The sequence below is a fragment of the Juglans regia genome, chromosome 1 (assembly GCF_001411555.2).
Source record: "Juglans regia cultivar Chandler chromosome 1, Walnut 2.0, whole genome shotgun sequence".
In the NCBI taxonomy this organism is placed as follows: domain Eukaryota; kingdom Viridiplantae; phylum Streptophyta; class Magnoliopsida; order Fagales; family Juglandaceae; genus Juglans; species Juglans regia.
This window is the reverse complement of record NC_049901.1, coordinates 7,723,217-7,737,681: the sequence shown is the minus strand read 5'-3', so window position 1 is coordinate 7,737,681 and position 14,465 is coordinate 7,723,217. Positions and strand designations below refer to the sequence as shown.

At 34.8% G+C, this 14,465-nt stretch overlaps 2 protein-coding genes across 2 annotated transcripts; one reads left to right on the top strand and one right to left on the bottom strand.

Annotated features, from left to right (window-relative positions):
* Positions 1-2,362: 2,362 nt before the first annotated feature.
* Positions 2,363-7,344, bottom strand: LOC108988086 (serine carboxypeptidase-like 25). The gene is made up of 8 exons (XM_018961193.2): positions 7,004-7,344; positions 5,337-5,540; positions 4,436-4,611; positions 4,008-4,295; positions 3,784-3,914; positions 3,526-3,621; positions 3,310-3,415; positions 2,363-2,713 (listed from the first exon to the last, which is right to left on the bottom strand). The coding sequence occupies exons 1-8, from the start codon at positions 7,242-7,244 to the stop codon at positions 2,570-2,572; spliced, it is 1,386 nt and encodes a 461-aa protein (XP_018816738.1). The 5' UTR covers positions 7,245-7,344; the 3' UTR covers positions 2,363-2,569.
* A 2,568-nt stretch (positions 7,345-9,912) lies between these two features.
* LOC108988054 lies at positions 9,913-13,722 on the top strand. Its single transcript, XM_018961152.2, has 5 exons — positions 9,913-10,022; positions 12,486-12,594; positions 12,754-12,962; positions 13,084-13,189; positions 13,333-13,722. The coding sequence occupies exons 1-5, from the start codon at positions 9,913-9,915 to the stop codon at positions 13,375-13,377; spliced, it is 579 nt and encodes a 192-aa protein (XP_018816697.2). The 3' UTR covers positions 13,378-13,722.
* The last annotated feature ends 743 nt before the right edge of the window (positions 13,723-14,465 follow it).

Genomic DNA, 14,465 nt, shown 5'->3' with positions numbered 1-14,465 from the left:
AGATGACCACCTTGTACATATAATGAAACTTAGGAGTTATAAGGAGAGAAATAAAGGCCCAAATTCAAGTTCCTAAAAAAAATAAAGACTTTATATAGATATTATAAGAAAACAAGTAAAAACCTATAAAGTTTGGTGCTAATAATAGGAAGACCTGCACAATCTAAAGAGAACATGACAATCATATGCTCAGGGAGTTGAAATAGAGATGAAAAACTTATCATATGTCCTACAACACTATAATTTTCTAGATTGTCTGCTAGCATATTATCTTCTCTATAGACATGATTAATATTAAAGGAAAAATCATTCTTGAAATGTAAAATATCATCTCAAATGATTAAGTAAACCCAATGGGAGATGAGCCTTTAGTAAGCCAATTAACCACAATGAGAGAGTTAGTCTCAATCAGTGATGTCATAAAACAAAGTTGAACCAAATCTAAATGCAGACAATTCTGCAAAAGTGTTAGTATCAACAACCAAAAAACAAGAGAACCCAGCAATGTTAGAGTAATTATTGAAATGTAAACTACCATCACAACCAACAGGCCTAGGATTACCTTTTGAAATAATGTCAATATTCAGCTTAAGAATGCCTAAGGGAGGGGGAATTCAATTGATCAAGATATGTCCTTTTGCTCTAATGGTGATTCGTGAGATATGTAAAAACTCGAGACATTAATATTGAAGTTAGACGCAATATCTTTAGGCTTAAGCAAAGGGTTTAGGTCCTGAAGCCACTTCTTAGTCTTACCAATAATGGTAATGACAATAGTATTAAGACCTTCAAATCTTGCTCTATTACGAGTTAACCATAAATTTCAAAAGATAAGAGATGGTAATAAATGAGCAAGTAAATTGAATTGGTCAGAACCTTTGAAGGAAGACCACCAATGAATAGTAGTGTTTTTTCCAGCAGGTAGAGTCAAGAATAAAATGACCAAAAAAGAAGAGAAATAAAACCAAATGCTCTTCGCAAGAGAGCAGTCTAAAATGACATGGTTATCATATTCAATAGAGCTATCAGAACAACAAAAGCATTTGGAAGCCAAGGGAATCCAGCATTGTTGGACTCTATCATCGAGGGAAATCCCATTATGCCATAGTTTCTAGACGAAGACTAAAATTTTGGTAGGGAGGACTTGATTCCAAATAAAAATCAAGGCATAATGCTCTAATATTACGAAAAAGTTTCCAAACAGACTTAGAAGAAAAATTATTATCATGTGAGTGTTTCCAAACTCTAATATCGTGACCATGTTTAAGAGTGATAGGGAAGTGAATAATTTCATGAAGCTGGGTGATATCACCCAAATTAGAGAGGATATGTATTTTCCATCGAATCGATGAGCAAACTTCTTTTAATTGAAGTTGAGAGAATTGTTGACACAGAAACCTTTATGAGCTAAGGAACCATTCTCCATCTAGTTATCATACCAAAAATTTAAAGCGCCCTTCCTAATTTTTCATTGGCTTTCTTGGTGAATGAGTGACAGGTAACAACATATAACTTTCCAAGAACTTGAATGATAAGATTTATGTGTCGTTTGGATAGAGGGTTGAGATGAGATGAATTAAGATGAAAGTTAAATAAAATATTGTTAGAATATTATTTTTTAATATTATTATTATTTTAAGATTTGAAAAAATTAAATTGTTTATTATATTTTATGTAGGAACTTGAAAAAATTATAATAATGAGATGAGATAAAACATCTATTGTAGCCTTTATAATGTCAAGCGATTGAAGTCGTTTCTCATGTATTTGTGATGAACTATAGGCAACTCTTTCTCAATAATAACTATTAATGTTGTTTTATTTTATTTTATTTTTTTTGGGGAGTATTATATAATGTTTAATGTTCTTTTCTCCTTAATCTTTTAATCAATAAATATTTTATAGTATTTTCTTAATCTTGTTTTGAAAAGGTGACGAGAACTCATCATTTTTTGTCTCTCGTCTTTGTCCTCTCCTAGAGAAAATACTAAAGTGGCGTCCCCCTTCTTTTACTTTGTCAACTTTCTTATTTCAAAATCTTTAATCAATTCTTGATGTACCTTCACATTAAATTGATTTTACATTCTCTTTATTGGGGACTTATTATAATTTTTTTTTTTAAAAAAAAACAAAAATTATATTAGCATAAAATGATAAACGTACTACTCGTGACAAAAACATATATAGTTTTTTTTTTTTTGAATAAAAACATATATAGTTGCGGCAGCAAAATCAATAGGGTATAGGATCAAAATGAGATTGGACGGTCTTGTTAATTAAGAAAAGAAAAGAAAAAAGACAGCTAAAAACCAATAATTGATTATCCCCACACCAACCTGAAAAGCAAACCAATGCATAGTTACAAACAAAACCTTGATGCTTCCAATACATTTGCCTTTTTGTATTTGCATGTTCAAACGTACGGCTGTGATCTGATCAACTCTCTCCCAACATCGTTTTGATCTATTTGTTTCCTAGCCATTAAAAATGACATTTCTTTCTCTATACCAACAACAGTACAGAATTAGAAGAAGTTCATGTAATTAAATGGGAAAGACATCTTTTTTTCTCAAGACTTTGGAAGAGGCTCCCCTCTAATAAATGACTTGAATAGCTCAAGGGCTACTCTGGGCTTGAAAAGTGGGACTTCATGGCCTGCCCCTCTCACTGTTGCAAATGTTAGCCCTTTATACACCTCTGTCCAGCCTCCCACCTTCAAAAAAAACCATGACCCCATGTAGCAAAATGAGCAAGTCACAAACATACGCATTGGGCATATATTGTGTTGTTATTTGTTTGAAAAATATTTTAGTCACAAAGTGATTATATAAAAATAAACTCATAAATTGATATATCACGTCAAATTGTAAAATTAATTTTATTATAAAGTAGATTTTAAAGAATTATATAAAATCACGTCAGTTTATAAATTTACTTTATGTAATCTTTTTATGTCTGTAGCGGTACTTCTCTTTTCTTGGTATGAATAAGCTAACAATTAGGATTCCCTCTTACTGTTGGGAAGGTATATAATATCATACGATTAATTACCTAAGAAAATAAAATGAGGGTGTTGGAAATCAGAATGTAAAGGTTAAACTCATGACATTCCTCAACCTAGCTAATCCAAACCCCATTCAGATTGGCATTTACACTAAAGCCACAGAATATTAATTTAAGATGTCCTGCTTTTACTAGGCTACTTTCATGGGCTAGTGAAAGCATCCGAGGAGACCAAGATTAGACACACGACAATGACAAGGATCGACTTGTCTGATAAAATCCGAGGATTGAAGTTAATTTACTTACCTGCTTATTAACATACCAAGGGTACCATGGAATTGTGGTTTCTAATTTGAGCTGAGCAAGGGAATATCTGGTGGCCGTAACTGGCACCACTGAGTCTACATCACCACTGCATCATCCCGAGAAAAGAAAACAAAATTGTTATTCAGAATAATGCATGAACTGAATAGGTAAAAAAAATATATATATCAACTTGTTGGGGGCAGCAAGTAAGCCAACCTAAACACCCAAATTCTCAAACCACCTGCTATCATTTCCCTATAAATTGGAAGAATAGACGCATCTGTGTCGTTCCAATTTCGGTTCAAAACCTCGCTGCATCATGAAAAATTTGCAATATCTCATCATGTAACACTCACTAGAAAGGGCGATCAAAAAGTGAAAAAAAAAAAAAGCTTTAATTATGAGTTGCATGCGATAGCTGTAGAATGATTGAGCAATACGATAATATTATCAAATCTCCTGTTATGGACTCACCTGCAAGCAGTCCACTTATAAGGAATTTTGGTTGTATTGGCGTGGAGTGCTTTCTGCACATCCGGCCTATTGTAGTAAATCTCAGCATATTTCTCAGTACAAGGATCATACCCTGACATTTGCCGGAAAATCTGGAAAACAGATTAAAAAAAGCTTCAAACAAAAACTTTAGAATCGCCATGAATCGCGCGCGTCATATTTTAAGATACGCTGTATAGTATTACCGGACGGGGTCGGTGAGGCAATCTCATGGTATGGCGAGTACCGGTACTGGTACCACCAGAAGTACTGTTGCAACGGGGTCCATAAATGTTGTATTGATCAATGTAACCAAATTCTTGATCCACGGCATAATTATACAATGACTCGCATTCGTCCGATTCCTTCTGTCGCTTGAAATCACATGTGTTGACCAGTTGCCGGTATGTTTTATCGGAGATCATGGCATGGCTCCACCAGTATGTCACTGTCCCTAGGTTATCATAGTAGTTGTCTGTGACTGCATTTCCAACCTGCGCGCATTTCATCAACGATCAGACGTACCATATAATATATATATATATAGCTAGCTTAGATGAATATATTTATGTATATTAAAAGAAGTCATGCAAATTGGAAATAGAAACATGAAGAGATTATAATTTGAATATACCATAATTCCTTTCAGATTAATCGTCTGTTTCGATTGTATATTGTAGGTCATAATTTCTTTAGCCAGCTGAGGAACATAATGGCCAGCATAACTCTCCCCGGTGAGATAGACTTCTCTGTGCTTGTAACGTGGGAAACGATCCAGCCAGCGTATAAGGAATTCCAGGGAGTCCCTGGCTAAATCATAACCTCTGATAATTAGAATATTACTTAATACTCTAAATGGATCGAATATGTCTTACATATTAAAACAATTAACTAGTATTAATGATATATTATGAGGCTTCATTAATTATTCAAGAACAGTACTTAATTATAATTTACCACTTCAATTATCAAACTAATTTTGCAGTACTTGTATGGACTTTTGTTTTGTTTTTTTCCCGATTTCAAAGACATCACTCAAATCATCATGATGATATTCATTTTTTTTTTCTCACATCATTAAACTAGAACATCATGTGCAATACTTTTCTTAACCCAACAAAAATTACTCTAGAATGGCGGCCAAGCTGATCGATTATGCAAAGGTTGTCTGCAAGGTGTGCTAAGTGTGGGGCAAAGATCTATCAAATCCAAACAGACATGCAATTAATTATGCATGCTTCATATATATATATATATATAATGTCTCTTCATGTTCTACAATTGGATGATCTTAATCTTCGAAACCATGATATTAAAATGCATGCAACAGTTGGTCAAAATCTTAATTTTTTTTTACCAAACAGCATAGAGTACGTAGGACCATAAGTAGTTCATTATAATTGAGTGCATGCAAGCTGCTACGTACAGCTGGGCTCTCAAATATGGCCTACATGCCAATAACTAATCATAATATTAAGAAATAATAATGATGATGCGAGAAAAGAAAAAGAAAAAGAGGGGTTTGGGAGTCCAACCAGTGCGGCGGTCACCGGTATCAAGAAGATCAGATGTCCTGTTGCTGTAAGAGAAGCCGACCCCCGCCGGAGTTTCCAAGAACAAGAGGTTTGCTACATTGTTCCATGAGAACTTGTTGAGATACAGACCTGAGGCCGTCTTATTTATTCTAAATGGACCAATTTCTTCGGATGCACCATATGCCACAGAAGAGCAGCCAGGGCCTGATTAACACAGCAAGTGCATCAAATTAATTAATAATATTTATGATATTCATGCATGCGGTACTAATAATTACCATAGTCTTTTTATGGGTAGAAAATACAAAAATCAAATTTGATGATGACTAATATATTATATAAATATATGCAAGAAATATTTTCGTTTAATTACCCTTATAAAGTCCTAAATTAAATTGCTTGGTCCTTTTTGAACGGAGAATTACAAAACATATTATATACTAATTCAAAAAAATAAAGCAAAATTAACATCAAGCTTAATTAACTTGGGCTAGGTCAGAGATTAAAATTTTCCACTTCCTTTTGTACTGTATTAATTATCCATCATTCTATTTCATGTGCTCGATATGATCGACTTGGGCCTTGATGGGGGCATTTAATTAGCAACAGATAAAAACTTCAAGTTATACTACTTTTAGCTGTGTATATATATATATATATATATATATATATATATATGCATTCATGGTACTGCACACGGACATGCAAAGGCCAACATGCAGAAACTGCAAGGGCTGTGGCTGAATAAATGTGGTTGCTACCAGGCATTAATTCCTTTCGTTCCGTCAGTAGTCCCATGAAATTTGGGGCGCGCGGGGGGTAGAATTTGTGGCATTGATCTGATCTTTTTCCTTCTAATTTTTTTTTTTTTTTTTTACCTTGTGTTAGGGTTTAGATCATCATCTTCTGCTAATTTTTGAAACTTTGAAGTTAGAGTCATGAATATATAAGCCTGCATGTACGTACTATCTAGTTATGTCATCGCCCCTAGCTAGCCAGTTGTATAGCCCATTGATGTGGGCTTTATGTCCTTATTTTTCCTTTTCCCTTTCGTACGTGCGTTTGGGTGTAAGAATTAACGACACTTATGGCAAATCAAAATTGTTCTTGTGAAAAAAAAAAAAAAAGCCCAAAGATGCATATAGATTATATTTTCTAGCTCCAATTATAATATAGATCGATAAAATGATTAATACACTTTTTCATTTTAAGAGAGTCATAATCATTTACTAATATTTTGAGATTATTGGTAACTAATTAATAATTAATTTCAAGAGGCTCAAAATAAATTTCTGCAAAAATCAGTATCGATCATGTCGGCCGGCATTAATGAGAGAAGTAAGTGGTTTTCAGGACATATATGAAACATGACATCATGATTTAAGGATGTAACATAACAAATTAGAAAGAAATTAGAACAATATTAGACATGATGAATCCTATTCACTTAGGGCAATATAACAGTGACTTCAAAAAACTTCTGATTACTTCCCTGAACCATCTCAAAAGTCGTACAAGTGACCTTCAGATTTTTCTCTGAAACCATGGCAAAACAGTATTACTACTTGCGTGTATACTGCATTCACGCTGAAAAGTTTGAAGCACGCATATGTAGACATGTATCCACCCAGATTTATGTATTTGCAGAGAGAGAGAGAGAGTCTAACCTCCATTAAGCCACACAACCAAGGGTTTTGATAAGGGGTCGTGGACAGCCTCGGTGAGCCAGTAAAAGAGGGCTCTGCCAACAGCATGATTAACAGTGACATAGCCTGAGAAATGTTGGAAAGAGACCTTAGGCTGCCCAGGAAGTTGTAATATCCTGTCAGCTTCTTCTTCTTCGTTTGCACCAACCAGCCCAACAAGCAAAACAAAGACCATGGATACAAAGATCTGCCTTTTTGCCATGACCACGGCCTCAACGAAGAAGAAGACAGAAAAAACAAAGAGAAAGGAAGATGTCTTTCTTCCTAGTTGTGTGTGTGATGTGAACTCATGTGGAGTGTGTTATTGAGGATGGATTAAATAGGAGAGAGAGAGGGAGAGAGAGAGAGAGAGAGAGAGAGGTGATCAGAAGTGTGCGCGGTATGAATGTCATCAACCGATGCCAGTGATAGGAGCACTCGTTTACAATTTTGTTAAACGGGGCAACGCACATAATCAAAAGAAACTTTTAGCCGCATAAACCCAAATAATTAGCGTTTATTTTCTCCTATTTGTTTAAAAAAATAATTCTATTTAAAAGTATTTACACTATATCATAATTTAAATAAATATTATCAAATTTTAAAATTTAAATTTAGAATAAAAAAAAAAGTAATGCCTAGGAGATTTGTGTGTGTTTTTTTAATATTAAAAAAAACATTGATATGCATATTTAAAATTTTAAAATACACATGATTTAGTATGCACTCCAACATCGTCTATTATTTTATTAGAAGGCCGAGGGAGTGGCCAAGTAACGTAAGTTTGAGGTGTTTTTTGAGGGATATTGATTCGTAATAAATAAGAGGTGCAACAGAGTTACAGACTCACATGGCTTTCGCATGCCCATGAAACAGTCACTTTAATCCTGATCCATCAACTCGTTTTGTATTCATGTAGGAGACTTTGACTACCTTTTTTGCCAGATCGGCCTTATCCACTACTCCCATCATGATGTACTCATCCACCTTTTCGGCTTTCTTCCATGGTTTTTTTTTTAATAAGATTTGTTTTCAGCACTACCTTCTTAATAAGAATTTCTCTATTTCTAATGCGTAATTTTGCAGCCTACATACAATCTATTGTCCTATTAGACTTTCACGTGAAATTCCGTTTAAATTTAGAGATAATTTGAGATGATTTGTGAATGATAATAAAATTTATGAATTAAAATTTATAAATAATAGTGAGATGATCTCTTAATCCAAACGATCCTGACACTATAAATAAGCTCTATTCACATTTTAATATCTATATATATATATATATAATATCTCTTTATTAGAAGGCTTTTTGCTAGGGGATAGATAAGTATCAAGTAGTGATCACAAAGTGCAACATATTATTCTTCTCTCTTTTCCAAGGATTTCAGAAATTAATATGTTAATTGATAGGCACAGAAATATTTGTGTTGGATAAAGGGGCTTGTTTCTAGTTCTCTTTATGTGCACGCGAGGAGGGAGAGGCAGGCTGCATCATGAATGATTTCCAAAAATGTAGAGCATCGCGGCGAGTTAGGCCACGATCATGATGATGCCTAATTTGGCTTTGGACATGAGTGATGACTCTGTAGATTATCAGCCTCATGTGTATCTTATCTTATGAGCTTCAACCCTTGCTAGCTACTTTATTCTTCACCAAACGCTCCCTTCAAAAATCTTTCCACTCATTAATTTGGATGTTCATGCATGAAGTCTCGTGACCATGCATCATGTTTTCAACATTGGTCTCAAACTTACTTACTGCAGGCCGCTTTTTGGCAAATTTGACAATAGCTTTAGAAGATTCTATTCTTGCAGTTTCTAACTTTGTTGCCAAGATCGAGCCCTAGATTCTCATACACATATATATATATATATATATATACATACATATCCTAATGCCAGAAAAAATTAAAGGTCATTGGGTACATTGCACAAAATGAAAACTGACCAGCTTTTCATTCTTCTTTATTTCTCCCATTCTTTTTGTCTTTTATGTTAGAAAGAAAAGGTGGTTTATAAAATCAACGTTGATTAATGTTTGTTTTTGGAGACATTATATCCCAGTTTTGAAGTTTAACCGGAAAGTTTTCATTGAAAATGAAATATCTGGTACGTACCTGCAGGGAAAATAGTCGAGATCAACTGTCGTATATGCATCAGAAATGGAAACATGCGTTACAGATCGAAGGCATGGATCTGGTTCAGGCCGCCTAAAAAGAAAAAAGAGACACAATCATAATACCGTTGATCTCAATATTAAAATTTGAGTAATACAAGAAAGATTTCATGCAAATATATAATGAATATATATAGATGTAGTGGTGGAGTAGGCTACTAGCTGTAGAATGACTACAGAAAGTAATTATCGTATTTATGACATATATAAGTAAAGTGGAGAGCAAGGCAGAGAGTGGTTGAAAGTTGTGGCTGCAGCCCAGGGAAAAAAAATCAGTGGTTGGTTGGAAGTTCAGGAATTTAAGAAGGACCTCCAGGCCTTATAGCACTGTATTATTCGCAGTTAATGAAAAGAGACTGGAAAAGAAAAAGAAACAAAAATAAAACTGAGAAAAAAGTGCACACTTCCATTCTTTACAGTCGATATTGCTGATCTCTGTTAACTCTAAAGAAACCTGAACTGCATGCACTGCACAAGCATTGAAAATACTCATTATTCTGCTTACAAATTAAGGGAACTGGCTTGATTTTCTGTTCTATTGATAGAATACAAGCTGGGAATTAAAAGCTTCTTGCTTCAGTGGATCGAACTCATGTATTTCTGGGTTTTTTTAATCCAGTTTTTTACTCCTTAGACTGTTTGCTTTTAAACAGAGAAGAAAGTACACGCCTTCACTACTTTTTCCCATATATCTTAAGTTATAAAATAGCAGATGGATCTCTTGCTTCTTACGCTTGCTCACTCAAAAAGTTCTCTGCGAGCTTCTGAAAGTATCAGATTGATCAGATCCACAGTTGCTTGGACGTGTAGGCCTGAACAGTGGTACGTCCACTGAACACATGTGCCATTGGTAACCCTCGTGTCACTGTCAATCGTTGCGCCAAACAAGGTTGACCACATGAGGTTAATTAATTTGAGTCAAGCCATAAGAAAAAAGAAAACCAGGGAATTTGATCTTCACGATATCCATCCCCTCTTGTTGCAGTACATGATCATTTTCCTATATATAATTTGTTAATTATTTAATTAATGTTTTTGGGTTGAGTTTCTTTCTTCCTTTTTTGGGTCGAGTTTCAAATGAAAGACAGCTTATAATTATCATGCATGTCTGAGTTTAGTTATGATCATGACATGTTCTGTGGTGGATGCGTGCATTAATACTAGGAGGGACCGACGTTTTTGGTTGAGACTTTGGAAATTATCTTGCTTTGCATTTAGAAAACATGGGAAATATATATATAGAATGGTTCATATCTTCGATGATCTCTTGATTGCATGGGTTAGGTGAAGTGGGAAGCCAAACTCCATCCAAAATTACCAAAAAAACAGATAGGTAATTGACAATTAAGAATCCTGCCTTTAGACCATGCATGCATGTGGCTATGTAATTAGATACTTTATCAAAAGGAATCCTAAACATTTTGAAAAATCATTTGAGAAATTACGGTTACTCGAGATGAGGATGATGGATAAAGAGTAATACTACGTACAGTCGTGGAGTGTCTAAACATTGTACAGTCGCTTTAAAAAAAGTGGGATTCATTATTAAAAAATTAATTTTTTTTTTCATGTGGGTCCCGTATTTATTTATTTTTTTCAAAACGACTGCACAACACTTACGCACTCACGACTGTAAGTATCATTTCTCATGGATAAAATATCACATCCAGTACTGCTTGGAGCTGCTAGCTAGCTCAATGTCATATTTGATTATTTTTCTCAGTCTTCCGACTCAATCTATCGGTTAGAATTAACTCATTCTCCCTTTCTTTTTCTTCTTCATTTTTTTTATGAGAAATATACTTCATTTATTTATAAAAATGAAGTTACAGTTGTAATATGATATATATATATATAATGAAAAATCTTAGATTATAAGCCAACTACGTATTTACGATTGAGACTCTACCAATACACAAATTTCTTAATAACTAGTATGGTCTTAACTTCTTTAACTCTCTATAAACAAACCGTTTGAAAGATCATACTCTATCTAAAACAAAAATTTCAAATCACACCCTCTAAAAGAGGAGATAATTTTCACTCTAGAGACAAAATGTCAATACCTAAACAAAAGGAAATACACGTTCCCTCTCAGTTATGTTTGAAATAATCACATGTCCTATGGCTATGGGAGCAAACCAATAAGTGCAAGCAGAGTAATGGGCCAGAAAGGCTACGTACTCTGTCCTCTCCAGTTATAGGCTGGCTATATATAAAAGCTAGATGTATAGGAGTAGAATTATAATAGATCTATGGATTTACCATCTAATATCTACTTCCATAAAATCCGACATCACATTAGATCAGCTAGTAATTACTACTAATTACTGTCTGTTGAATTTCGTCCACTTTGTGTAAAAATAATAAGAATCATGATATCAATGCCCATTAATGTACAAAGATACTAAAACTTAAAAAGAGCTCGACAATGTATACGTCAAGAGCAAAATCGATCATACATATAATATAAGTAGAAAGATCCTAATTAATTAAGCATGCAACAGAAAAGCAAAACCCCATCAAGAACGACATATATAATCAACCTTAATAAGAAAAATCTGTCAAATTCAAGGCTATTGTTTCCTAATCAAGCAATTTTCATATAATACCACCAAAAACTGCTAGAGAAAAAGAGCTTGACAATCTAAGGAGTAAATTGGGTCTGCGTCATTTGGAGTGCACAGTAACGGGTTAGAAAAATAATAATAAGAAAAGATATGGGGGGAATCTTTAGATTTATAATTAAGAAATTAACAGGTGCAAATTAAATTGTGCTCTATTGGCAGAGATGAACCCCACTAAAGGAATGATACTTGTGTAAGTCGATGGTCAGATATTAAAGAAGGATAGCATCTCCTTTGCTTCTAGTTCAAGAAAAGTTGGGTCCCTCCTTGCTTTTGGAATATCTTCTCCTAGATCCATGAACAACTGCATGGTGTCAGGAAAGCCATAAGAACATAGCTAAGCTGGCGATGCAGCGGACCTGGCGGTGAGATTATGTTTGGTGTTGTGTGGCATATGCACGACCTTTTTTCTGCTTGTTTCCAAAGTTTGAGCTAACATAAGCCTTCTGTTTTTCTATTTAACGGTAGTGGACAGGACTTCGCTTGTTTTTTTTTTTTTTTTTAAGAAAGCATTGTAACTACATCCAGTTTTAACGTAAGAACCAGACAGCCAAGTCTTGCCCACTTGAAGCCCAAAAGGACCCAAATGCGGGAGGTGGTGGCTAGTTTTGGACTGGCCCTATATCCTGACGGCCAACTTACTTTATTTGAATGCCAGTCGCATCCAAAGCATAAATTCGACCGTTGGGTACTCCCAACGGTCATCTCCATTACTCAAATTGCCTCCCTCATCCTCAGTTAAATTGCGCTTCGACTTCTATACCCCTGTATCTCTCTCTCTCTCTCTCTCTCTCATAATCAGAAATTAGAATACGTAATTCAATTCCCTTTTGCTTTCTTCACTGTACATTTATGTTCTGTCCAAGTCTTTCGCATTAATTTCAAGATGGTTAATAGAGTCGGTGATGCTTTTTCTTTTTTCACAGGCAGGAAACCCAGCTGTAATTTTAATGGAGAACGTGCTTAATGTGCCTCCCAAGAGCCCAATTCAACCAGAAAACACCATAATCGACTGCAAAACACCGCCCCTGAATCAGCAAAATGATGAAAATCATCGAAACCCAGGCAATGATTTGCGCAAACCCAGCACCCCCGACCGCCTCAAAGTCCCCAAGGCATTCAAGTACCCCGAAAGGTACATCATTTATTCTTCCCCGTCCTTCTCTTTATCTTGGCAAATTTCATGTTCTAGGTCCATATTTTATCTTCGTAAGTCGTAACATTCCCACCCCCTTTTTCCCGATTTGGTCTTGCAGATATAGAAGCCCAACCGACTCGATGATGTCCCCGGTTACAAAAGGCCTTCTTGCCAGAAGCAGAAAGGGCGGCGTGCTTTTACCTCCGAGTATAAATCAGACAAAGGTATTATTATAAACAAGTTGTTTCAATAATTTGAAGTTTGTAAGACAATTGGGAGAACTTCTTCTCTTAATTTATTTTAGTTTTGCAAAACTGGGACTTCTGAATTCTGATAATTTACCATTTACCACTTTGTGTTGCTTTAGATTCAGGATTTGCGTGTTCAGGAGGTGGGTGTCTTCGAAAATTAAAAGTATGAAAGCCGTTTGGAAAAAGCTCAAGGAACAGATGGATCTCTTGATCCTAATAGTTGGTATTATTAAGTTCGATTTGATGGGAGCAATGGAATGATATGACCCGATATGTTGCTTTGCAATTCCAGTAAGATGGATGAAATGTGGTTATCTGAGGCTTTTTTCGATATGATTTGAATACATTGTTGTAATAAAGAAATAGCTCACTATGTCCAGATTGCAGGGGCTAGTCAACATGGAGCCTTTGCTTTATTTCCTCCATTTTTGCATGCTTTCAGGCAGTCCAAACCCTCAAAATGAATTCAATTTACAGAATGAGAACTGCCTTCCTGGTTCTTCTCACCCCCAAACCAACTTTACTAGGAAGGAAACAATGTCGGCAATGCTTTCCAGCCAATCGCTCAACTTGCTTTTAGCTCTTCTACGGATACAAATCTTTCCTGTCCTCATTGCAGAGTTTTTATAACAAGTATAAAAAATAGGAATTTTATTTTTTCAATCGGCCGCTCTATCTATCTCAACTCATTTTTTAATCTAAACGCGATGCTAACTATATCCATACAAGACTAAGTAAAATTATTAACTACTCTTAAAGTATGGATACATTATTATACTTCTATCATATCATAAAATAACCACGTAATTAAAATTGTTAACAATTAATTAAAAAAACGATGCTTCTCTCTCTCTGTTAACAGTTTTAATTAGATGGCCACATAATTAATTATATGATAGGAGGAGCACTACCATGCAAGATCATCCGTATTTCAGAATCCCGGATTCCTAACAGTTTCCTTCTCTCTGTTAACTGCAAAACTCCAAACCAATCAAGAAAAAAGGGTCCTATATGATAGCCAGAACCAATGCAGATCCTGTCAAAATTATTACCTAAAGAAAAGGGGATCGGTCAATACAAGTACGTTCAAGTTCTAACTACTCAAAATTCTAATTTTTGCATTAAAAAGGTTCTAGATGAGATCCGATCGAGACCGTAACTACGATTAACATTATGAAACAAATTAATCACGAATATTGTAGAATATTGACCGTAGCGCATGCAGTACCATTATTATTAAATGAAGGAA